This window comes from Lissotriton vulgaris, chromosome 5, assembly GCF_964263255.1.
Source record: "Lissotriton vulgaris chromosome 5, aLisVul1.2, whole genome shotgun sequence".
Classification (NCBI taxonomy): domain Eukaryota; kingdom Metazoa; phylum Chordata; class Amphibia; order Caudata; family Salamandridae; genus Lissotriton; species Lissotriton vulgaris.
The window spans coordinates 83,206,068-83,231,925 of NC_141693.1; the positions used below are offsets into that span (position 1 = coordinate 83,206,068).

Here is a 25,858-nt window from a genome sequence, read left to right on the forward strand (position 1 = left end):
CCAAGAAAGGTTGATTGGGACAAATTGACTGCTTGCAAACAAAAAAAGGACGAAAGTGTGTCCGATTTCTTTACGAGATTTGAAGGAGTTTTTATCGATTTTAGTGGGCAAGATCTGGCAACAGAAGGTGGAATTAGGCTATTCATGAATAGATTTGTTACAAACTTGGCCCCGGAAGTTTCTGCACGTTTACAAGTGGCGGAAAGTACATGGACTACCTCTACCCCTTGTGTAATTTTGAGTATGGCCCAGTACTATGAACATAGAGAGAATGAATGTAAAGAGAAAGTGGAGAAAAAGGCCAAGGATTTGAAAACACGAGTGCTACTACAGCAGGTCGTGCGGGGACAAGGAGGGGGGAGAGGAACTAGGGGACCTGCGTCCCGAGGGGCGGGGGTAGGCCGAGGTGCAGGCGGGGTTCCAACTGTGGGTTTGAACCAGTGTTCCTATTGTAAAGAAGAGGGGCATTGGAAAGCACAGTGTCCACTGTTACTTGCTCAGAACGGAGCAGTTCGAGGGCGAGGACGTGGACGGGGAGGCCCCGACCGGAACGATATGCGCAGAAAAGAGGGATCAGGCAAGTCTGAGCGTAATCATTTCGATAAAAATGAAAACAGGCAGTACTACCAGAACGATTATGAACATGAGGATCCGGATTCGTATGCACAAGCATAGGACAGCCAGGGACAGAGTAGGGGCCAAGTGTCGATCCCAGTCAATCAAAAGGGACCCTATGTAAAAGGGGAGGTGTTGGGGACTTCTGAAGATTTCCTAATTGACACGGGGGCAATGAATAGTTCCGTTGCTCGATCGTTGGTTCCAGGGGCGACTCTGTCCGGGCAAAATAATATTTCGGTGGGATTCTCGGGAGTCCCAGTGGTCAGTCCCATTTCCAGACCTCTTCCCTTCTCGATTGGCCCTGCTACTGTCGACACTCCACTTTTGCTTACTTCACATTGTGGAGAAAATTTGCTGGGTTTGGATATGTTGAAAAAGCTAAATGCGACCATACATTGTTCGGCGGATGGGATGTATTTGACGATCAGACCTTGTCCTGAATATTTGAAACAATGCTTTGCCAAAAATGAGCCCCTGCCCCCGGAGTTCCATGGCATCCCAGCCACACTTTGGGCGACAGGGGATGCTGATGTTGGTAAGTTAGACATTCCCCCGGTTCACATCACGCTGAAAGAAGGGGCAAAACTGCCACGCATTCCGCAGTACAAGATTGCACCTGCTGGTGAGCGGGCACTGCTATCTATTATCCAGGATTTGATTGACAAGGGAGTGGTGGAGGAAACAGCCGCAAATGTGTGCAATAGTCCCATCCTTCCGATTTTGAAACGGAATTCTGATTCTAGCATACCAGGGCAAGATGCTGCTTATCGTTTTGTGATTGACCTTAGAGCTGTCAACAAGATTGTGGTGCCACAGTATCCGGTGGTGACTGACATTACCACCATCCTTACGATGATTCCACCAACTGCACAATATTTTTCGGTCATTGATCTGAAGAATGCCTTCTTCAGTATTCCCATTCATCCTGACAGCAGGCAGATCTTCGGATTCTCGTTATCTGGCCGCAGCTTCCGCTTCTGCCGCGCACCACAAGGCTATACTGAAAGCCCGAGTATATATAGCCAGGCTCTCAAGGCTTTGCTGGATGACTTGGACTTGCCACAGGGTAACGTCCTCCTGCAATATGTGGACGATCTCCTGATCGCTTCAGATACGAAAGAGGGTTGCAAGGATGCGACCGTTAAATTGTTACATCATCTGGCTGCAAAAGGGAATAAGGTCTCCCTGGTAAAAAAGTCCAATACTGTCGACAGGAGGTGACCTACCTCGGTCATCTACTATCGAAGCAGGGAAGACGACTAACACCTGAACGTATTACTACCATTGCTACAATGTCTGTCCCTTGCACGCAGCGTGAAGTTCGCACTTTTCTTGGCATAACCTCTTACTGTCGCCAATGGATACTTAATTTTTCCCTTCTTGCTAAACCTCTGTTGCATCTGACTACTAAGGACGTGCATGAACCCCTTCCCTGGACGGATGAATGTCAGCACTCTAAAGTCTGCTCTTTGTTCTGCCCCTGTCTTGGGCACTCCGGACTACCGTAAACCTTTCGTACTATACGTGCATGAGGTCGACGGTTGTTCACTGTCAGTGTTAACGCAGGACTTTGGTGGTAAGCAAGGACCTTGCGCTTATTTGTCAGCTACATTGGATAATGTCGCAAGAGCACTTCCAAGCTGTCTGAGGGCCACTGCGGCTGTTGCAGTGGCCATCCGGCAGTCCGAAGGACTCGTCTTAAATTCCAACTTAACAGTGATGGTGCCACATGCTGTGGCTACATTGCTAAACAGAACGAAAACACAGCATCTCACAAGCGCACGCCTCACTGGCTACGAGTTGACACTATTTGCACCACACATCACCCGGTGTGCAACATTGAATCCGGCCACCTTGTTGCCACTCCCTACGGGTGAACAGAGTAATGACATACATGATTGTATTTTTCGCACTGAAGAAGAAACTAAAGGCAGGATCGATTTAACGGACACCCCCCTAGCTGAACCCCAGGGGGAACTGTATGTAGATGGGTCCTGTTTCAAATTGGCAGATGGAACAACAACAGCTGCATATGCAATTACGACTCTAAAAACAGTAGTCGAGACATTCCGAGTTCCGCATCGGTCTGCCCAGGCAGCCGAACTTATGGCCCTCCTGCGGGCCTGTGAACTAAGCGAGGGACTTGAGGTCAACATTTACACTGACAGCCAATATGCCTTTGGCGTGGCCCATAGCTTTGGGCGGCTGTGGAGGGAGCGGGGTTTCCTTACTTCCCATGGTCAGAAGATACAGAATGGTCCCTTGGTGCTACGTCTATTAGATGCCTTCACCTTGCCTAGGAAAGTGGCCATCATTAAATGCAGTGCGCACAAAGCAATAGTGGATGAGGTGGGGGAAGGGAACGCTTTTGCAGATCAGGTGGCCAAGCAGACAGCACAGTCCCCAATGTCAAAAATGTTTGTCAATACCTCTGCAAGATGGGTGGAGGATTCAGAGTTGTTCGATAACACCATGGAAAGTGTAAGGGTGTTACAGCAGGAAGCTACACCCGATGAATTAGAAAAATGGGAAAAGGAGGTAGGGAGATTGGATGAAAATAATTGTTGGGTCGATCTGACAGAGAAACAAAGATGGTTATTGCCCAATGCACTAGTGCAGGCCATCGTGACTATGGCGCATGGTCCTGCACACATAGGAGCGAAAGGCATTTGTGGGCTTTTGGACCCAGTTTGGAACAACCCTAACATTCAAAGGACGGCTGTCCGGTTGGTCCAATACTGCATGGTATGTCTACGACACAATCCGGGGAAGGGGGAGAATGTTTTGAGCGGAAATTTTGCACCCCCGACATTGCCCTTCGAGGTACTCCAGATGGATTATATTCACATGGAGCGCGTTAACAACTTGAAGTACGTTTTGGTGGTTGTCTGTGCCTTTAGCAAATGGGTTGAGGCCTATCCTACCAAAGAAAATACGGCAATGGCAACTGCTAAAGCGCTCCTCAAAGAATTTCTGCCCCGCTTCTGTTTGCCCCGCTTGATCTGGTCAGATAACGGGGGGCACTTCCATGGGGCCCTGGTTAAACACATCTGTGAAGGCCTACAGATTAAACAGAAATTCCACGCTGCCCGGCACCCCCAATCAGCCGGACTTGTGGAAAAATACAATGGCACGCTCAAGTTGAAAATGGCTAAAATACAGGAAAGTACAGGATTGAAATGGCCCGACACCCTGCCTTTAGCACTCATGTCCTTGCGGGTTACCCCTCATTCCCGATCTGGTCTATCACCCTATGAAATTGTTTTTGGGAGGCCGGCAAACGTATGGGGGGTGCCCCGGCCACAGTCTTTTACTGATATTGAATATCCTATGTTGATTGATTACCTTTACACTTTAACTAAAGACCTTCGTTCTGTTCATCAGCAGGTAGCCTCCGTACTGCAGCCGCTGCCAGATGGCCCCGGACATCGACTACAACCCGGCCAGTGGGTACTGGTGAAGAAATTTGATCGAGACTCCAGCCTGGCTCCAAGGTGGTCTGAGCCCCGTCAGATCCTTCTGGCTACCCGAACGGCAGTTAAAGTGGACGGGAAGAAGCATTGGCTTCATGTTTCACATTTGAAAAGGCTGCCGATTCCACTTCCTTATGATCAGCAACGTGTGGGGGGTATTCTGACGCAGGAGAGTGAGAAAGCTACTGCATTCGTACCCTTTTCCGATGCCTGTGAGATTGAAACAAGGCGACAGGAGAGCGTGGCGAGGCCAGACGACTTGGTCTCTACTGAATCTGTTGAAGCTTTGAATCCTGCTCTTTGCACCCCGACACATGAAAATTCTCAGAAAAGATCTGGTGTGCTATTTTCTGATCAGGAAGTGCCGGGTAGTGTGCGATACAACCTGCGGCCGAGAAAGCACAAAGACGGTACCCCAGACCACACGGTCAGGAGATAGGGAAGGACTTGAGTGCTTGAAAGCAGGGTTTGCTAGCTTGCTGGTCTGAGGTGCTGAGCGAGACACTGGACTGAACACGCTGAGAGCTGGAACTTTGATCATTGTGCTCTGTTCAGAAAGAAAGACCGATGCCAACATAAAGGCCAGGTTGTCGCACGAAAATGAGACCACCTTTCTTTGGTTCTTCTGGGAAATGATGAGAGCCTGCCTGTGAGGCTCTAACGGACACAGGGAGAAGAACCCTCTGGTAGGACGGACTGCTAGGCCAGGAGTTAATGTTTTCTTTTTAGGATTATTTTAGCTAGGGATGTACCCTTTTGGCCGACCTGTATTAGAAGAAGAAATTCCAATTGCCCCACGTTCTATACACTTTTATGAACCAATGTTTTCGACATGGACCACAAGTGTCAAAGTAGCTTTTGTAGTAGTAATTGCTGTTATAATAGCTGTGTTCATGGGTTTATTTGTCTATCTGGAACATGAGCACCCTTTGCAAAAATGTATACCAACCACTATTGCCCCCTCTGAGCATCTTCTGTACACTTTAGCACCCCACAAGGAGCGCCATCGTCAGACTTATGCCAAAAATGTTTTTGTTGAAATGCTTCATCAAACTCACAGTGTTGCTAACACTACTGATTGCTGGGTATGTGGGCTTTTGCCCTCGGTGGTTCATAATCATGATTTATTCCTCTCCTTACCCCTGACCTATTTAGGAAGCTGTGAAGCATGGTTTAGGCTGTTTTCGGCTATATACCGCCATTGGGGTGAACAGCGAAAAACTTTGGATTACAATGAGCATAACTTGGTGCATGAATACATTGATGTACATTATGGTTTCAATAAAAGTGGTCGTGGGGGGCGGGGGTATATAGACCCACAGGCTTGTATGCAGAAATATCTAGCAGTTAGAGATGAGGTTTGGATGGAAGAAGAACTTTATGACTTTAGAAATTTCAATGCATCTCAATACTTTCAGTTGTTTCTTGAGCGAAATGTTACTAGAGATCGTACTGTGCCTATTCCTATCCTGAATGTTTCCTCATTATTTTGCGTGCAAGGGATAGGAAAGGTGCAGGTTGGGGAGAGCATTTGCAACTACACCTATCGTTTGCGGAAACGCATCTGCCCTCCGTTGGTTACCCCGCCCAATGTTTATTTTGTCTGTGGTGAAAATGCATACACCTGGTTACCACGAAATTGGGCAGGACGGTGTTATATGTCCTTCCTCTATCCACCTGTCTACGTAGCACCTTCGGATTATCCTCGTACACACCGGTTACGTTCTATGGCCCCAACGCCCTCAGTGGTGCCCCAAAGGCGCCGCAGGCAGCTTATTAAGACTGAGGTCGACCAAACAGACACTTCTCTGCAGCAATTTACAGATTTTAGCAAAGGGTTAGTGCCATTCTGGGGTCCAATTTTTAATAGCAGAGAAATTCGAAGATTGTCCAGGATAGTGGAAAATGTCATTAATATAACTACTGACATCATGACCAACCTTACGACTGAGCTTCAGGCGACGAGGCTCGTTGCGCTCCAAAACCGTATGATTTTAGACGTCATCTTGGCTGACCGCGGTGGAGCATGCCGCGTGATCGGCAGCTCTTGCTGCGTATATATTCCTGACTCCGCCCCCTCTGTTCATTTGGCCATTCAAAAATTGCACCGCATTGCCTCTGACATGCATGTCGATAATGGTTCCTGGTCACTGTCGGGGTGGTTCTGGGGACTTCTGACCACCTGGGGATGGAAGATTTTTCTAATCCTGTGCGGGGCAGCCGGTATCATTTTTACCTGCTGTGTCCTGTTGCAGTGTGGCCCGGCCTGTTGTTCTTACTGTGCTTCCAGGGCCGCTACCATGTGTATACCACCTAAAGTCCCTTCTAAAGCCCAGATGTTGCAACAGGAGATAAATGAGCTGATGACAATTAATGAAGATATTTTTGAAGATTAGATTTTCCGTCCTATCTATTTAGCTACACCACGCTAAAAGGAGGGTTTGAGGAACTGGCATCAAGATACAATGATATAGCACCTATAATCAATGTGTTAGAATTAGCATGATGTATCTAAAACCTATTAGTATCCGCACATGCACATTAGCATAACTCCATCTGACACGTTTTAGAACTTTAGCCTGCACTGGCCTATGCATTTCACATTTAGTTGTCCTGACCGACGCCATTTTGTGGCCTCGCTCGGAGCCATGTATTAACAGCCCACATTTCCTTCCCTATATTCAGAAAGCATTCTCCTGAGAAATACGCCAACTGTTGCAGAATTGCTGTTTCAGCTTGCTAGGCTCGTCAAGGTTGTAGGTAGCAGAGAGGGGCCTGATAAGCACATTCCGGGAGGGGTGCGGGGCCGGCCGTCTGGAAGCTGGCAGAAGGGAGTCACCCGGCCGACCTTGCTAAACTAGGAAGAGCTAAACCAAGAGTGCTTTGTCTGCCATATATGGGCTTTCCCTTTCTGCTCCAACCTGTACCAGCTTGTATTTTTCCATCTAGGGCAATGGTTCTGCAAATGCAACTGTATATATGTGGTGTTCTGATAATGTGCCAGCAGTCTTCTTGGCGGACCTCGTGGGGTTAGGTCGCAGGAAGCTCCTCTGGCAGAGTTTGTTTTTGTCTAATAAACGCTTGGACCTTCTACACTGCCAACTGACTGATTATTGGCAATACAAATGGGATTGGTTATGGTAATATCTGTAATTGGGAGGTGGTGAATAAAGATCAGGTACATCATCTTAGAGGAAGCCAGGACTGTTCCATCCTTGCTTACCCCCTAAAAGCTCAAACCCGGCTGGCTTTGCATTTCTGTCAGCTGCAGTAGCATTTGGGTTCTGCAGACCATTGAGAATAGGCCAGACAACAGATAACATCAACATTTGTAATTTTCAGTCTTGTTTGAGAAGGCCACGGTAACAGAGATGGGATTTGTTAACTAACTTTGGAACCAAGAGACCTGGTTTTGAATCCTGGCTTTATGACGAGAGAGAACTGTGTGATTCTCTTAATATTTACCTGTTCTCCTAAATTAAATTTTCCTTCTGTGCCAATAATTGGAAGCATTCGTTCAGAGTCCGCGCTATGCAGTAAGATTGCAGTAACACAGTTTTCTCTATAATGAACTTGCTTCTGTGTGGACCCTTCAGAAGAAGGATGCCCCCCCCCCCCACAGAACACACTCTATGATGTCCTCCAAGATGTGTTGGTGACGTGGACTACAATGTATGGAAATTAATCTTGATAGACAATTCCACAAGACTTCCCTTTTTAAGTCTCGCCTAGCAAACACAGCGCATGCACTGCTTCGCCTTGGCGAGCCTCTATTGTCGTTGCTTTGGTTTGCGAAGGGAGACAAAACATGTGCGCGCCTGGACAGGCGATGTGCACGTGTACGGCTCCCTTCACGCTTTCACTTTTCTAGTGCACACGCCCGGACAACACTGAGTGCGGCGCCCGCTTCAGGGACACCCCGCTTGTATTTAGATCAAATGCTGTATTGAAAAGGTATCTAATGAAATTTGACTGCGAGCACAATTTTTCACAGACGCATTTCTAATTTTTTTTATATGCCTTGAGTTATAAAATGGGAGCTTGCTAGTCTGTTAACATTTCACCTATATGGGAAATTCCTTGTGCATTTTTCCTCTATAACTCCTCGCCATCCACACCTTGTCATTTTGTTTTAATTCTAAAAATTGCATAAAGTTTTTTTTTTTTACTTTAAATGTGACTCTTAATGGGGGCTTCTTGTAACACAAAACCTCTGGGAGTACGAAAAAGAACACTCAGAAAATGGAAATAAGCTTATGACTTGGGCCCAGAGTATAATAGGACTGCAAATGCCGATATGTAATTAAGCTTTGATATAATAGTTACAACGCCCCGGCCCACTCAGCCCGCCGCCGCTGATGTTCCTTTGGTTCTTCTGGCTTGCGGCAGGTATGTGTACACTGGAGCCGACAAATGATCATCCTTTCAGTCCCAGGCAGTAGCGTTTTTCTCAAGTACAGATGATGTCAGAATGGCGGGGAGTTGAAGAGCGTTTGGATGGCCTACAGAGGTAGGATCTCCATCCCGGGCAACACGACCAGGGAATCCCGCTTATAGAGCCAGTTTGAACTTGTCCTACACTTCCTCCAGCAGCAGTCCCTGTGTTTTGGAGTTAGCCGGGTCAGTTCCTTTGAATGTGGGGGTGTGTTGTTAATCTATTCTGTGATCCAGTTCCAACGCCAAGGTAATGCCTACAGATCCCCTCTACTCCTCTATCAGCCTGATTCATCATTCTCCCGTTTTGCGAGGCCCTAATAGGGAAGCATAGCGAATCGCTATTAAGGACTCGCAAAACGGGATTCATGTAGGATTAGCAAAATTTTTTGCGATTCCTACTGATTCCTTATTTGCGATTAGCAAATTGCTAATCGCAAATAAGGAAAAACTCCCCATTCATTCCTATGGGCCAAAAGGCCCATAGGAATGAATGGGGAGTATTCCTTATTTGCGATTAGCAATTTGCTAATCGCAAATAAGATTGCGATTTGAAGGGTGCCAGGGGTGTCCAAAGGACACCCTGTAGCACCCCTCAAATGACATTTGACACAGGTGTTGCACACACACATGTCCAAAGGACATGTGTGTGTGTAACATGCAACTCAGAAAAATGCATTTAAATGCATTTTTCTGAGTTTTCGCAATTTACCGCGAGGTTTGACTTCGCTGTAAATTGCGGCCAGAAATTGCGAATTCGCAAAAGAAATGTGGATGATGAATTACATTTAAGGAATCTCAAATAGAGATTCCTTAAATGTAATTCCACGCAAAATTGCGAGATCGCAATCAGCGATTTTTGCATTTGGGATGATGAATCCCAAATGCAAAAATCGCACTCGCAAAGGGCCAGATTCTCAGAATCTGGCCCTTTGCGAGCCGATTTGGCCTTGATGAATAAGGCTGTTAGATCCTACAGAGCAAGGATCCGGAACTTCCACCAGTAAAAGGCCTCTAGGCACAGCTGTGGCAGCCCTTGTGTTATGGGAGCAGCACTTTTGGTTCGATCACAGGGCTTAAAAGTGTTATGAGGGTGCTTTCAACTGCTGATCGCTGATGCATATGGCCAGCAGTTTATATGTTTGCAATTCTTTGGCTTCCTACCAAGGGATCGTGCTAGAAAACATGTGGATGCAAGGTATGAACCTGTTTGCTAAAAGTCAAATTAGTCTGGCAGAGAGTGAGACTAACCTCCAATGTGTGAGACATGATTTCTCAGGGTAATGAGGTGAAAAAAAGTTCAAATGAGTTTCTCACATCGTGGAAGTACTACAACACTCTACACATACACACATTTGGACTTGTGGTAATCGTTTTCAGTATGTGCTTTAAGTTCTTTTGCAAAAATGCGATTTCCCCTCTGGTATGTATGTTGTTCTTTTTTTAGAAAGGCAATTACTTTATAAATCTTTCGAGGTCTGGGTTCCACGTGATGGTTGGCAGGTCAAGGACACCCCAGAAATGTTGATCCTAGCAAAATCGCCTACATGCAAATAAGCTTTAGCTTGCATTTAAATTGTTTAAATTTGCTTAGAGAGAGTTTGAGTGTTTGGATGTTTTATCCGTGATTGCAAACATTTACTTGCATACCTGATTTATTTTTATTTGTGACTGAAGTAGGACCAAGAAGCTGCTAGAGCGGAGTACGAGCGAATCGCAGCGAAACAGTTGGTGACGAGCTGTTGAGAGAGGGGAATCAAATATATCCATGGAGAGTAACTGAAATAGTTCACAATCGATTATTGTGTTATCCACTTATCCCACATTCCCTAATACCTTGCATGTTGTTAGCATGCATGTCACAAGTATACACAAAGCTTGGAAGGGCTGTATTTGCAATGCAATAGTTCTCTCAATTGCGAGAGTTTAGCTATTGGCATTTTAAATGACAATGCCATTTATTTATCTGTTATTTTACTCACCCATCAGTGTGTGTAGACACTCTGCGGTCGCTGTTCTCCAGACCCTCACGGAGCAGTCATACGAGGCGCTGGCGAACATGGTGCAGTCAGGAGAAAAGCAGCAGGCTTTCACTGGTCCTGGAGAGAGGGAGGCAGAAGGCAGAGTGTATTTAGTTACATTTCTCGTAAAGCAGAAAGCAGCCGACAAAACACATTGAAGCCTTATAGAAACACGGCCCAGCTACCTTTCACAAGCGATTTAGACGCATCAGCACTGCACAGATCTGCCATATAACTGGGTTCCAACAGCACCCGGCACCAAGAAAGGACACACCTCCATACATCTAACACAGAGCTGTAGTTGGCAGTCTAAAAACTCACACAATCATGCAACATCCAGGATACAGAACTACACACATCCACAACCCCATCAGTGGTATACACCTGTTACAACGCATTTGTTACAACGCGATACCGTTACAACACGACTTTTACAACGCATACCATTACAACGCATTGCGATGGGGGGCGCTCTAGGATAGGGAATAAGTATAATTTACTATCCAACACCTTCCCTAGGGTCCACGGGGACTGGAGTTAGAATAGTAAATTATACTTACCACTATCCAGCACCTCAAAGCGCTATGCGTTGTAATGGTATGCGTTGTAATGGTCGCGTTGTAACGGTAGGTAGTTGTAATGGTATGCGTTGTAACATGGTACATCCCCATCAGTAAGGACCATCCTATCCTAGGGAGCATTCAAAACAGAGATGGAAACCCTTCTCCTGCACGTCAGCACCAACCAGAAGATAGTTTCAACCTGATCACCAGAATGTTACAAAGTTAGTCTCCTACTGTTAGCTCCATGAACTCAGTACATATGTTACTCCCCCGACCTTAGGCCGTGACACAACCCAACTGGCTGCCGAAACGTTCCTCATATGTTGACTAGTTATAAACATGCTTCATGCTCGGCTGATACCAGTACTTGTGTTATTCTTATATGTATCGCTGCACATGTCTCCGTAACCCAGTCCATTCACTTATGCTCTTTATAAAACCTTAAATAAATAATTATAGTTTGACTTTCATAAAAAAAAAATAATAATAAACAGACAGCCCAAAATATACCATTGCACCATAATGGACACAACAATGCTCCAGAGCCACATAGTTTGCTAAGCATTGCCACATCATTAGTGCATCCATACTGTCTCACAAATCGACATATAGAAGCAATAGAGCTCGGGTTCGATTAATCATACGACACTCACTGCTGACAAATTCTGCATCAAATCAATATAATTGGTAATGAGGCGTCTGAACAAAACAGCCTCTTTTGGCTGAGCAACAGTCATGCTCCTCCGAGGGATCAAATGAACGTTAAAGTAAATCGACACACACACACACCACCCCACACCACCCCAACCCATCCGTGCTCTGTGTAGATTCCTGACTGCATAATGCACACCCTACTCAGCCAATTTCCAATCTGAACCATCACGAAAAACCACTGGAGAGACTGATCTTCTCTACCCAAGTGAAAGGACAACGGACTCTGGTCACCATGAAGCGCATCCTTCCACCATCAGTGCTGGTGACCGCCACACACCTGCGATGCTTCTGAAGTTACTGCATGAATAGTCTCAGAATGGCTGCCATAGTGGCGTTGGAGGGTAGCAGCACCATACACACAGCTGATGCGTCTTCAGTAGGACAGCGCAGCACTTCTCTGGAGATGCTCCTCACTTCCAATGGTGCAGCATCTGAGATCCTTTCAAGGATGGCCGCAGTTTCAAAGGTTTGCACCCGCGCTTCTCGCAGGAATCCCACGACCTATGGACAGCTAGAGAACTTCTAGGCAGGAGACCGGTAGACATCGGTTAACCGAGTCAATCTCTATTTTAAACTATGAATGAAATATTGCACATCTGTAAATATTACCTCTCACAACTGAAAGCATGAGTGCTGGGGACATGCATCGTAGGCAGCTTACTTCTTAAATCAAATAGATTATTTTATACATGAGTGACCTCCAGTGAAAGATCAAACTACAGAAACTCTGAAATCTTGCCCCAATTTCACGCTTAATCCAAATGCTATAATTAAATCACCTTAAAATAATACTCCTTATTCTTCGGCATAAAGTGCCCAATCGAGATCTCTCTGGCCGAGGGCCAGCTCTGTCTATTGGCATTTCTTCGCTATTAAGAATGCAGATAACTTAAATATCATAGATAAGCTTTCACGAGGTGAAGCTGGTCTCTACCCTTGTAAGTGTTTGGAAAGCACTTGTACTTTTACACCAGTGAGCTCCACAGGCCCTCCTTTTTAGTGACCCCACTGACATCAGAGCTGATGCCCTTTTACTGAGAGTGGCTGCAGTCCTGGCCCCTCAGGCTCTGTACGACTGACAGTGGTGGCAGCACATTTCGGAGTGAGCAGTAGAAGCCTTTTTACCGGTGCCCCAGTAAGTTTCTTGGTGTAGAGTTCTCTTCGGTTGTCAATAACTGCGGTCTTTTGCCTTCATCCTGTTTGAAAGGTGCCTGAATTGAAGGTCGAGTGTTATGTTATGTTATGTTATAGACATTTTTAGAGTGCAACAGTTACCCAAGGGTGTCCTGGCGCTAGTTACTTATCCTAAGAACAATAAATGGAAGTTTTACTTGTTAAAAAGCCAGGTTTTTAATCCCTTCCTGAAAGCCAAGAGATCAGTGGCATTTCTCAGGTGGAAAGGAGGGTCATTCCAGGCTTTTGCCACACAGAAGACAAAGCTCTCCCACCCCACATTACTTTTTTTGTGGATGGTACTGTAACCAACTTCGCTCCCAGCGAACGAAGAGTTCTTTTGGGCAGGTCCTATTCCTGTAGTCCTAGTGTATGGGGTTTAATTTGTGATGAATGGACTGGTGAGTCCCGCTGTCCATTTGACACCTTGTGTGTGTGCTGAACAAGGTGGGGGTCTCCTTTGTGTTCTCAAGGACATGCCCACCCTCACGTACACATCTCCTGTTCTCCTCCCTGAAATCCGGTGTGCCTCGGAGTGGAAGCGGTACCTAATCCATTCTCCTTTGAAGTGTCCAGGCTGCCACATCCAGAGTGACTCTTCTCCTTCCTGAGTGTAACCGACGTCCTCTTGTGAAATGTGTCTACAAAGAGAGCCGTTCCACATCCACCTGAGATAGCCTGGCTACAGTAGAGTCAACAGAGCAGGAAGCACCGAGGATGATTGAAAGAGCCCATGGACATTCCAAAGAAGCGGCCTTCCTGTCTGACCAGGCATGGCCTTCAGAGGTGGAGAAGTACTGGCTGTCTTAACCAGTACTGTGATCATCATTTCTACTCATCACCGAAGAGGTCCTGTGCACCAGTACCAGGACACACGAAAACTGAAGAGCCGGGAGTGTACACTTTGCTCAGGATATGATTTTCCCTCCATAGTGGACATAAGACCGGGATACTTGCGAAGTCGTGAAATACACAGAAGGTGATGGGATGCTGCTTGCAATAAATCTAACTACTCGTAATAGCTTGGGGTAGCACTCCAACCCATTGTTCGTATGCTCAGTATGCCACATCAGTTTGGACCCAACCATAAGCAAATCAGTAACTACACCATAATCTCGACAAGCAGCCAAGGGATTCGAGGCCGCCCAGCTCAATTATTCACACAAGTAAACAAACAGATCTTTTATATAATGTTGCCCACCTCAATGGAACGCCGTCGGTGTTCCAGATCTGTTGTCAACGTCGATAAGGAAGGCAAGCTGTACACGGGCCGCGCTACTTTGAACATCTCTCGGACTCGAGGGAGTTCATGATGCCCAAATAAGTGATTAATCGGCCTTCATTGCTGGATTTCATCCTTAAACACGTACTTCCTGACTACGCATAGTTCAACCAAGAACCATGTGGAGGACCAGCCGCGGTCCGTGCAGGTAACAGTGGTGGGGTGGTGGGGCTGGGTGAGGGGGATTTCGAGGGATGATGCCAAGGGTAAATTCATTATTTATTTAATTTTCCCTCTGCATCGTACCTCGAAATCCCTCCACACCCAGCCCGTCCGCCCCCCGCTGTTACCTGCTTTGCGGAGGACTTGACTCACTCATGTGCATAAGAAAGGTTTTACACCTCTACATTCGCCTCTTTTTGATGACGATGTACTCCCATCTAAAATCTACCGTGCGATACTAGTCTTACCCTGATAAAGGCCTGTTTAGGGTGAAATGCGTTGGCTGCACATGTGCTGAGTTAAGAATATTAAAGAAGAATACAGACACAATATTGAAGACTCAAGAACCTCTTTCTTATCTATGTTCAATTACTGGTGTTGCCACTCTGTTTTTGTTATTATATGCAAATCAGTCTTGACACTGCTACAATCGGAACAGTCCAACCATAACTGCCAAGCCACGTCCTCCCTTCTACCAAAAAGAAGCAGAGGAGAAAACCTCTCTTGGCCAGGTGGTAAGACAAAGGGAGTGATTGGAGAGTGCAAAGGACACACCAAGATAAACCATTTAAAGAAATAACAAGAGGGCCCTATGAAGGGCTGTCATCCATCTCAATGCCGGATATCAGCGCATGCTGTCATCATTCCTTTAAGGGACACCAAAATGCTATCAGATGGAGAGAAACAGCCAGGCTAGTGTACAATGGAAAGCTCCTGACAGAACACAAGCAACCCAGGACCCTAGTTATGGGCTCATCGGCCAGGCACAGCTTGGTTCCAGTGACAGAGGGCCCGATTCACAGAATGAACTTAAGACTCAATCCTAAACTTACTACTGTTTTGGTATTCACAGATTGCACTTACTACTTTTGGTATTCGCAGATTGCACTTACTACTTTTGGTATTCACAGATTGCACTTACTACTTTTGGTATTCACAGAATGAACTTACTACTTTTGGTATTCACAGAATGAACTTACTACTTTTGGTATTCACAGAATGAACTTACTCATTTCGGTATTCACAGAAGTTAGGACTCCTAACTTTAGGATTTTTCTCAATTTAGTAGTAGTAAAGTCTAACTTTACTACTACTAAATTGAGAAAAATCCTAATTATAAGACTTTCGGTATTCACAGAAGGCATTTAGGCGTCCTAAAGTTAGGAGTCCTAACTTTACTACTACTAAATTGAGAAAAATCGTAATTTTAGGACTTTCCGTATTCACAGAAGGCATTTAGGAGTCCTAAAGTTAGGAGTCCTAACTTCTGTGAATACCGAAATGAGTAAGATCATTCTGTGAATACCAAAAGTAGTAAGTGCAATCTGTGAATACCAAAACAGTAGTAAGTTTAGGATCGAGTTCATTCTGTAAATCGGCCCTGTGTGAGCATGGGACCCACGCCATGGCATATTCATCCCACTAGGGGCAGTACATGAAACATATTTAAGGTGATTGGAGGCTGCTTGCAATAAGTCTAGCAATCACTTGGGTAGCACCTGTAGCATCTTTGCCAGCCCAGAAGCATACAAACACACATGCCACACACAGATCTCTGTAACAGATGTCTTTATTCCTCCACATGCGCTCACGTACTGCATGCATTGCGTCATAACTTTTATAAACCCATTTTAGCCCCTCCCAACAGATTACGTAATTCCTGTTTGGAGTCTGCTCAGAACTGCAAGGGTCCTAGCACTCATAATATCAAGACACTACATCACCCAGGACCAGTTTCGCCCTAGTTATGCCCAGAAGTGGGTCACATGCTCCCTCTGTCAATGGAAACGAGCTGTACCCGGCTACTGGGCCCATAACTAGGGCGACCCCGGTCATGGATTCCAATCCATGGTTAGAAAACACAGACAGACTCATAATTGGGGCCTCTGTGTAGCAGAAGTCGACCTGGCCAGTGACATGCAAAGGTAATGGTGGACATGGATGTTACCTGTATGACCTTTGACTTTACATAGAAGTTTCCCGCTTTTGGCATTCCAGATGTAGAGGCGGCTGTCATCGGAGCAGGTGAGCAGAATCTGGCAGTCTGGTGAAAAGGTGCATGAATTGACCTAGCGGGGAGGCAGACAAGACATTATATTTATTTACAAAACTGTGGTAACCAAGTATGCACATGCTTAACAAGGAGCTGATGTTTTGGGGAGGTTAAAACCTGCCCTTTTGCTTCTTTTTGGTTTGGATGAATAAGGCTGTTGCTCTCTGATAATAATAACCTTTTGTTGATATTACATAATGGGTCGTCACCAGCGACAAGTGCCCTGTGAAAGATGCAGGGTTTAAAGGGGAAGCAACGAATGAAAAGAGAGCAGACAGTAGCTATGGAGCCAGTGTGTCTCTGGAGGGGGTGCAGTTCAGCATCAGGGTACTCAGCAGGGATCTGTCTCGAACTGTGATGGGGATGCTGTCTGTTTTTATAGCGTCAGATTTGTTTTCCAAGCCCATGTTTGCAGAAATCCTGGACAGGAGGCACTTGAATATAAATAGCGATGCCGGGGTATATAGATATACAAGGCAGAAGCTGCCAACCCAGCCCCTGTGTCTTGCCACTTCATTATCTCCTGCAATAACTATGTTTTTGCTCGTTCGCAAAAAGGACGTATTTTTGAAAACTCCTGTCATTATTACAATTATTAAAAGGGCCCTTTAAACTAATATTAATAAGAGATATTCCACGATTACGTCCATTCCATTAATGCTTTTTGTTCTGTAAATAACTCAAGCAGTGGCAATGCTAGCTCCTAGAACAAGCATTGGCAAAGCCAATAGGTCTCCATGCAAGAGCTATTTGCTTTACCAATGTATTTCAACCATGTTGTAAACCAGCGTGGCTGCTGTTCAGCATGGCTAAAAGTTAATGGCGTGTAGGAAAGTGTTGTAGACTGGAATGTCGTAAAGTGGAATGGGGAAGAGTAGTGTAGAGTGGCAAAGAGTGAAGTAGAGTGACGAAGATTGGAGTTAAGTGTAGTAGAGTGGAGTGGCGTAGAGTGGAATAAAGTGTTGTAGAGTAAAGTGTCATAGAGTGGAGTGTCATAGACTGGAGTGTCATAGAGTGGCCTACAGTAGGTTGTTGTAGAATGGCATAGAGTTTAGAATGGAGTGGTGTAGAGTGGAGTAAAGGGCCTTAGAGTGGAGTGTAGCAGAGTGTAGTGGAGTAGAGTGTCATAGAGTGGAGCAGCGTGGAGTGGAGTTGAGTAGAGTAGAGTGTGATAGAGTTGAGGGGCTTAGACTGGAGGGCAATGGAGTGGAGTGGTGTATTGTGGAGTGGCGTAGAGTGGAGTAGAGTAGAGTAGAGTGTCATGGAGTTGAGGGGGTTAGGGGGCATAGCTACAGCGCCGATGTAAGCAGAAGCGGGCTCCGGAGCTCCCCCGCAGCTGCCCTCTACACTCACTGATCCTGGCTGGCAAACTCGGGCCCCGGCGCCGCATTGCACAGCGGAATACCTGGTGCCCCTTCTGCGCTCGGATACTGGCAAAGGAGGGGGCAATAACGTTCCTCCCGAGCTGCAGGCCGCCGGCTCGGCGGACAAGATGGCGGCGCTGTCCTGAGGGTCCGGTTCCTGACTCTAGAAGTAAAAATTAAAAAAGAGTGGGGAACCCAATATACCCTTGCAGGCTTGGGCGATAAAGTTTTAAAGAAAAATAAGTTTGCCTACAAGGGATTTTGTTTATCTAAAGTATTGTACTATTACTTTGTAAACAATGTTTTTTGAAGGTCACACGCTAAAAAGTGGTGGACAGCAGATTTAATCAAGACAATAAATGTAAACTTTACATATAATGACAACTATAAGTTGGTGATATAACAAATCATGAACGGGGCGAGAGAATATATTTCAAAAAGTCATATATTTAATATATGTTCTATAAACTTGATCAGGGAAAACAAGAAATAGAGCAGCAACTCAACATAGTTTGTCAGGTGACATCTGTTAACCTATACAATACACTATGTTAACATCTTCTCAAAACAATTTCAAACAATCAATGTTAAAAAGAGGAAGATGACGTAGTCGACGTTTTGGTCTCTCAAGGGAATAAAACCATCAGACCATCTTCAGGACAAGAAGTTGACTGAACCTCCAAATGAAAGTGCCACCAGCCCTCCACAGCATCAGGTAGGGGCCCTTGAGGCCTTGGGCCTGTCTTGGGGAGACCCGCTTCCTGATTGACGGGCTGAGGTGCCCAGGAGCAGACGGCGGAGAGTGCAAGCTGGGACTGCGGCCTGCCCGGGACTGAATTTGCTGTCTTCGCAGCCCAGAAGCCCCACTGAAGGTCCCTCTGGTGTGGCGCTGTGAGGTGTGCCTTGAACCCTCGACTTGCCCTGTCGCTGTCTTGCCCCTGCTGCTGCCTGGACCAGCGAGTCTCCTTGGGGGTGCTGTTTCTGGCCCCTGAGGCGGTGGGTGTGCCTCTTCCCTGTGCCTACCTGAGGAGAAGGGGGCTTGCCAGAGCGGAGTGAGAGCGAGCTTCTTTGGGCTGCCTGGTGGGCGGCTCATGGCAATGGGGGCGAGGTTGATGCATCTGGCTGGGGGATACCTTGCCGGCGACCCTAGACGACCACCCTAAAGGATACTTGCGACATAGGAAGTGGTACTGGTAGTGGGTCGTGATACCATTGTACTGGTGACGGACTGGTGGCGGACATGGACGGGTGGAGTGCTGGGCCATCTCTTGGCAAGCGGGACACTGGAGGCACCACATGAACAAGTCCTACGACGGCTCAGACAGCTCAGCGTCGTGAAGCTCCTCTGAGAGGTGTCACTGCGAGACATTGGTCCGGTACCCTCTCGGAGCGGCAATTGGGGTGGAGATCTTTGGAGAGGACGGCCGGAGACAGCTGTGCCCTGCTGGGGTGGAGTGTGACTGTGGGCTCCCTCGACACTGCTCATTTTGACTGCACCTGACCACTACAATGGGCCGCGTGTCGAAAAAAAATAAGGGCTTTGAGGTGCTATGCCTGGACGAACCGGACCAGCACACAGAGGACGAGGATGGCAATGAGGTGAGACAGAGACCAGGACGGCCTGGGGACCCCACCCTGGGTGAAATAATGCAGGCTATAGTGGCCTCCCGTGAAGCGCTTGAGAAAAGGATGGACGTCATCGGAACAGATCTTACCCTGCTGAAGGATGATCACCGGAAGCTCAAGGAGAGAGTGACGACCCACGAAACCACCATGAAGGACATTCCGGATGAGGTGACTGCTCTGCGTCACTCTTTAAACGAGGTAACTCACAGAGTCAAAGTCCTCGAGATGCGGGCTAAGGGCGTTCCCGGCGCAACAACCTCCGTATCGTGGGGATCCCGGAATGTGAAGAAGGTGCCAACGCGGTCCGGTTTCTGGAGAACTAGTTGCGGTCGGAGGTGGCGCCGGAAGGCCTCTCCCCATTTTATGCGCTGGAGCGAGCACATAGTGTCCCGGCCCGCCCCCCACCAAAACCTGGAGCCCCTCCACGGCCAATGGTGGCGAGACTTTTGCATTACCGTGACCGGGACTTCATCCTGCAGAGAGCCCGGGAACAACAGAACCTGCAAATAGAGAACAGTAAGGTGCTGATATTTCCGGACTACACCAGGGAGGTCCAGCATCAACGGTCCTCCTTTCTGGCTGTCAAGAGAAAGCTGCATCAGCTCAGTCTCCCTTATGCTATGCTGTTTCCGGCGCGCCTGCGGGTGACGGCAGACGAGGAGACCTATTTCTTTCTTACCCCGCAGGCGGCGTGGGACTGGTTGGAGGGTCGCAGAGGTGCGGCCGTGAGTGCCTCGCGGGCGGCTTCCCCTCGAGAATGACAGGTGACTACCCCACCAAGGGGGCGGCCCACTTCCCCGATGGTGCAGCGGCATGAGCAAGACAGGGTGGTGAGAGCAGTGGCGGCCATCAACCGAGGGGTGGTCAGCCTGGCAAGTACTGATACCGACGCGGAGGAGAGTGGAGCAGGGAGCCTGGGGTCTGGAAGCACCCAAGGACTCTCTGACATGGAGCTGCCGAATGTCACCCCACAGACAGCTGATGGGATGTTTGGTTGAGGGGGCCAATGAGGTTATGTGGGTCGTTGCTGCAAGGGTTGTTTCACTTACTGGTACTGGGGGGCCGCTCTGATGTGGGGCAGTACGGCAGGGGGTGATGTTCCAAGGCCACCGGGGTCCTAGCTGGCTATTCAGATTTTTCACACGGAAGGGTGGGGGTGGGAGAGGGTTCTGGGGGCATTGTGCGTGAGCTACGAGTTACCTCCTGGTTATGGTTATGGATATGAACAGTTTGGTTTGGATGGAACCTGTTTTTGTGTGCCTGTCCTGGGGAGTGGGAGAAGTTTGAGTGTTGGATGGGATGGGGAAGGGTTAGACAAGTCGCTAGGGGGGGTTTAGGCAAGCGCGTGCATGCGATGGATCCATGGGCACCTCCATAGGTCTTAAAGTCCTGTCTTGGAACATACGGGGGATGCATACCATGTGCTGGTGACACAAAATACACGCTTATTTAATACGCAGGGGAGTGCAAATCGCACTACTTCAGCAAACTCACTTGACGAAGGCGGAGGGAATGGCATTACAACGCCGCTGGAGAGGGCAGGTCTACCACACCTCTTACTCGGCTTATGCAAGGGGGACATTAGTCTGGGTGCGGGCAGGTGTTCCATTTCAGTGTGTGAGCCAGGTGATTGATCCAGAGGGTAGGTTTACGGTGGTCACGGGCCGACTGGATGGGCGGGACATTACACTAGGCAGCATATGTGCCCCAAATATTGAACAGTCCACCTTTTTTACACAGCTCTCACAGACATTGGTGGGGGTGCTGACGGGTCCTGTTCTTTTAGGGGGAGACTTTAATTGTCTGACAGATGTAGACTTGGACCATTCCCATCCACCACTCCCTGATGCGCCTACTCGCAGACTAGCGGAAATCAGGAGGGACTGGCAGCGGAGCTGGGGGCTTACAGATTCCTGGAGGGCCCATCACCCTGGGGAGCGCGACTACTCTTATTTTTCAGCAGTCCATGAGTTACACGTCAGGTTGGACGCGGTGCTGTGTTCCCCTGATGTCCATATAATGATCACGATGAGTGAATATTTGCTAGGACGACTTCTGATCACAACCCCCTACTGGTGACCCTGAAATGGGTTCGCATTAGAACGGCGATTCCTAATTGGCGACTCCGGCCGGAGGTCTTGGAGGATCAGGTCTTCCGAACCACCATAGGTACTGCAATAGAGGACTACTTCCAGAACAACGTGGGCACTTCTTCCAGTCTGCACAATGAGTGGGATGCATTCAAAGCGGTGATCCGCGGGCGGCGCATTGGGGAGGCTGTGGGGGTGCGTAGAGCTCTATTGAGTGAGGTACAGCAGGCAGAACTACGGCTCCGGGAGAAAGAAAGAGAGAGACCGGGGCGGGGCGGGAGGACATTCAGGAGGGGCTATTGAAGGCGAAGGAAGAGCTAGCATCACAGGTGGAGAGGCTGAGGTGTTTCGACTATAGGGCCTACCTGGTGCGGGCTCATGAGGAGCGCGATAAGTCACGAGCACTTCTAGCCTGGTTGGCGAATCTGGCGCGCAGGGGCACACTGATCCTTGAACTACGGGAAGAGAGGGGGACGACCCACTATGGGCAGCAGGCCATTAATGCGCAATTCCTGTATTACTATTCCAACCTTTATAGTAGCACATTGGACCCCAGGGAGCTAGAGGAAGGGGATTTCCTTGACATAGAGTTACCTCAGATTGAGGCTTCAGGGTGGAGAACCTGGGTCAACCGGTAGAATTGAACGCGGTCAGGGGAGCTCTCAAGCATATGGCCAAGTAGAAAACCCCAGGCACAGACGGACTACCCTTGGAGTTCTACGTCACTTACATCGACGTGCTGGCTCCGCAGCTGGTGTCTCTTTATAACCGTTCAAAGCAAGTGGGCTATCTACCTGCTTCGACGAGGGAGGCAGTGATTGTACCGCTCCTTAAACCGGGTAAACCGGAGTGGGACCGAACCGCGTATAGACCCCTGGGGATGTTAAATATCGATTATAAAATACTGAGCAGTATTTTGGCCAGTCGTCTGGTGGTGCACATGACAACTCTGGTGCACGGAGACCAGTCTGGGTTCATCCCTACCAGAAACACGGCCATGAATATTCAGAGGCTTTGTCAGTTACTACATGAAGCGGGTGCAAGAGACAATGGGGCATGTGTACTATCCATAGATATCGAAAAGGCCTTCGATAGTCAAGAGTGGCCATACCTGTTCCGAGTTCTGAGGACCTTTGGCTTAGGTGAGGAGTTTGTGGCATGGATGAAGATTCTCTACTCTCGCTCGACGGCCAGGGTTCGGACGGGGGGTGTAATCTCGGATGCTTGTGACGTGGGCTGGGGGATGAGACAGGGTTGCACGCTGTCTCCCCTCCTGTTCGGCCTAGCAATGGAGCCAATGGCGGTCCGTGCACGGACAGGGGGACATTATAGAAGTCTAGAGGGGATGGGTCAGATGCACTATATTGCCCTGTACGCTGACGATTTGTTGATGTTCCTCGCCAATACTACTGATGAGCTCCGGGGAGCCCGGGTTTTACTGGAGAGATTGGGGCTGGTTGCAGGGCTCAAAGTCAATTGGGCCAAGACCTGTCTGTTTCCGATGTGTGGGGAGTGTGGTGATCCTCCCGAGGGGGTCGATTTGAGATGGGAGGATAGGTGTTTACCGTATCCGGGGGTTAGAATTTACCATGAGGCAGCTGACTTATTTGAGGGTAACATAGGGCGGGACCTGCACACCACCAAGAGTAACCTTGACTTCTGGGCCTCTCTACCTTTGTCAGTTGCAGGACGTGTGGCATTATTAAAAATGATAACCCTCCCCGTTTACTTTATTATTTTGTTACCCTGCCGTGCCGATTTGAATACCTGGAAAGTATTTCGCCCAACTCAACTCCATGGTTTCGAGCTTCTTGTGGGGAACGGGAAGACGGAGAGTAGCCCTGCTAACCATGATGCGCCCACGACGATAAGGGGGCTTAGCAGCGCCTGATTTCGAGGCTTACTACCATGCGGCCCAGTTCCAATGGTTCACACAACGGTTGGCTGTGAAGCTGGGAATGGAAGCAGTCCAGAGAGGCGGGGACCTAGGGCTCCGCCACTTTAGTCGGATTTTGCTACAGCTTCCGGTGTGGGAAAGTGAGGTGTCCAGGGAGCTCTGGGTCTTGAGGCAGTGTTGGTATAGGGCTCTGCGACGCAATAAAGGGAGCCCAGCCTAAGCCCCCGAGATTCTGGTGTGGTTCTGTGTGGAGCTTCCCCACGGAGGAGACTGGCAGCGGCTACATGAATGGGAGGAGCTGGGGATCTCCTCCATTGGAGATCTGTATGAAGATGGTTCACTTCTACCATTTCAAGATCTCATGCAGAGGCACGAACTACATGCTCAGGACTTTCTCTTACACACGGGCGTAACGGTACCTGTGCGCAAGCACTGGAAAAAAGGGTTGGAGGAACCACGGGTCTTCCTCCCTTGTCAATATGTGGTCACCTCCGCAGATAAGATCAAGGCGGTGACGTGTTTATATCAGAGGCTGACGCAGGGCTTGAGGACTCCTCTAGAGGAACTGCGTATTAAGTGGGAAACTGACCTGGGAACGCCTATAGAGGATAAACCCTGGGAATTGCTAATGGGACGGGCCTGGAAGTGTTCCCGAAACGCTGGATTTCAACTTATCCAATTCTTTGTGTTTCGTCGGGCGTATCTTACGCCTCACAAAATTAATGAGTTCTTTGGCTCCCACGCTACCTGCCCACGATGCAGACTGGAAGGTGCAGCATTCATGCACATGTTCTGGGGTTGTCCATTGCTTCAGGGATACTGGAGAGAGGTACTGGCCAAATTGACAGAGGTGACAGAGAGGGACTTGCAGCATACTCCAGTGGTGTGCTTGTTACACTGGTTTCCCCACACTTCCCGCAACAAAACCACCAGCAGGTTCCTGGACCTGCGATTAGTTCTAGCCAAGCGTGAAATTACTAGCCATTGGAAGGCGGTCACGGCCCCCATTGTTGCGCGCTGGCTACGAGACTTTATAAAGTGGGCGGACTGCGAGGGGACACTGCGGCTCCAACTAGCTCGGAGGACTGACAATGACAAACTGTGGGACTCGGCGAGATCCTGGGTGGCGATGGTAGATCTTCTCAAAACCCGACTGACGATGATGACTGATCTCTCCGGCTATGAGTGCCCTCTTTACTACATGTGCCCGCAACAGCAGGTAACGAGGTGAGAGAATGGGGGGGGAGATCATGGAGGTGGATGCGTCCTCTCAGAAGAGATGTGGGCTCCTGTCATAGGACTTGAATGGAGTGTGCGGAACACATAAAGAGCAATAAGTGCGCTGTTAGGGAAAGCGACATGTCTGAGGGGAGGGGGGAGGTAGGGATAGGAGGGTGGGGGGACCCAGGGGGGGGGGAGTGGAGTTGAGGGGAGGGGGAGATGTTCTTTGTTGTCTTCTCTGAAGCATAGAGGCAGACAGTGCTTGTGCAAGCAAGGAGCAACATGATTCAGCCCTGTAGGACTGTACCTCAGGTTAACTGGGATATGCCTCTTGCTACAGGAAAGGCCTCACTCCTTATGTGGAACAGACTGACGGACTAAACAGGTTTAGCCGAGGCGAGGCAAAGTCATGATATGGGCACAACTATCGATCAAATGTTGCAAGGCCAATGTATTGTGTATGAATATGTATGAGAAACGTTTGAGCACACTATGAAAACTTAATAAAATCTGTTTAAAAAAAAATTGAGTTGAGGGGCTTAGACTGAAGGGTCAGTAGAGTGGAGTGGTGTATTGTGGAGTGGCGTAGAGTGGAGTTAAGTATCATACAGTGGAGTGGCGTAGCATGGAGTAAAGTGGCATGGAATGTCATAGAGTACAGTGCTGTGGCATGAAGTGGAGTGATGTAGAGTAGAGTACAGTGACCTAGCGTGGAGTGGTGCATTGTGGAGTAGAGAGCCATGTAGTAGAGTGGAGTGTTGTAGAGTGGAGTGTCACAGAGTAGAGTAGCTTGGAGTATGCATGGTGTGTTATCACACTGCCAATACAGACAACACATTTTCTATTGAAATGACCATTATATTTGCTCATACAGTTTTACTGATAAAACTATACAGTGCACAAACGATAATGTGTGGAAATAACATCACCTATTGTACTGATCTGTTTTGATTATATTAAAATATTTGTTTTCACCACACTTCCGAATGACAAAACAACTTTGCTTTATTTGTACTTTTTTAATTTTGATATATTCCGTAATAGTTGCGCAGTTCATTTACAAACATTTAAATTTTGTCTTGAGCTAGAAAAATACATTTTCTTTCCCAGTACCCGGCAAGATTATCAAATAAATCATCTCACTTTGAAGTCAGAGAAAGAAAAGTA

General features: G+C 47.9%; 1 protein-coding gene across 1 annotated transcript in view; it reads right to left on the minus strand.

The window, feature by feature from the left end:
- The window catches only part of WDR38 (WD repeat domain 38), a 106,331-nt gene that overhangs the window by 71,210 nt on the left and 9,263 nt on the right, over positions 1 to 25,858 (minus strand). Inside the window, exons 2-3 of the mRNA XM_086919965.1 lie at positions 16,389 to 16,509; positions 10,508 to 10,624 (exon numbers count right to left, since the gene is read on the minus strand). Coding sequence (XP_086776091.1) covers positions 10,508 to 10,624; positions 16,389 to 16,509 — 238 coding nt within the window. The remainder of the gene's footprint in view (positions 1 to 10,507; positions 10,625 to 16,388; positions 16,510 to 25,858) is intronic.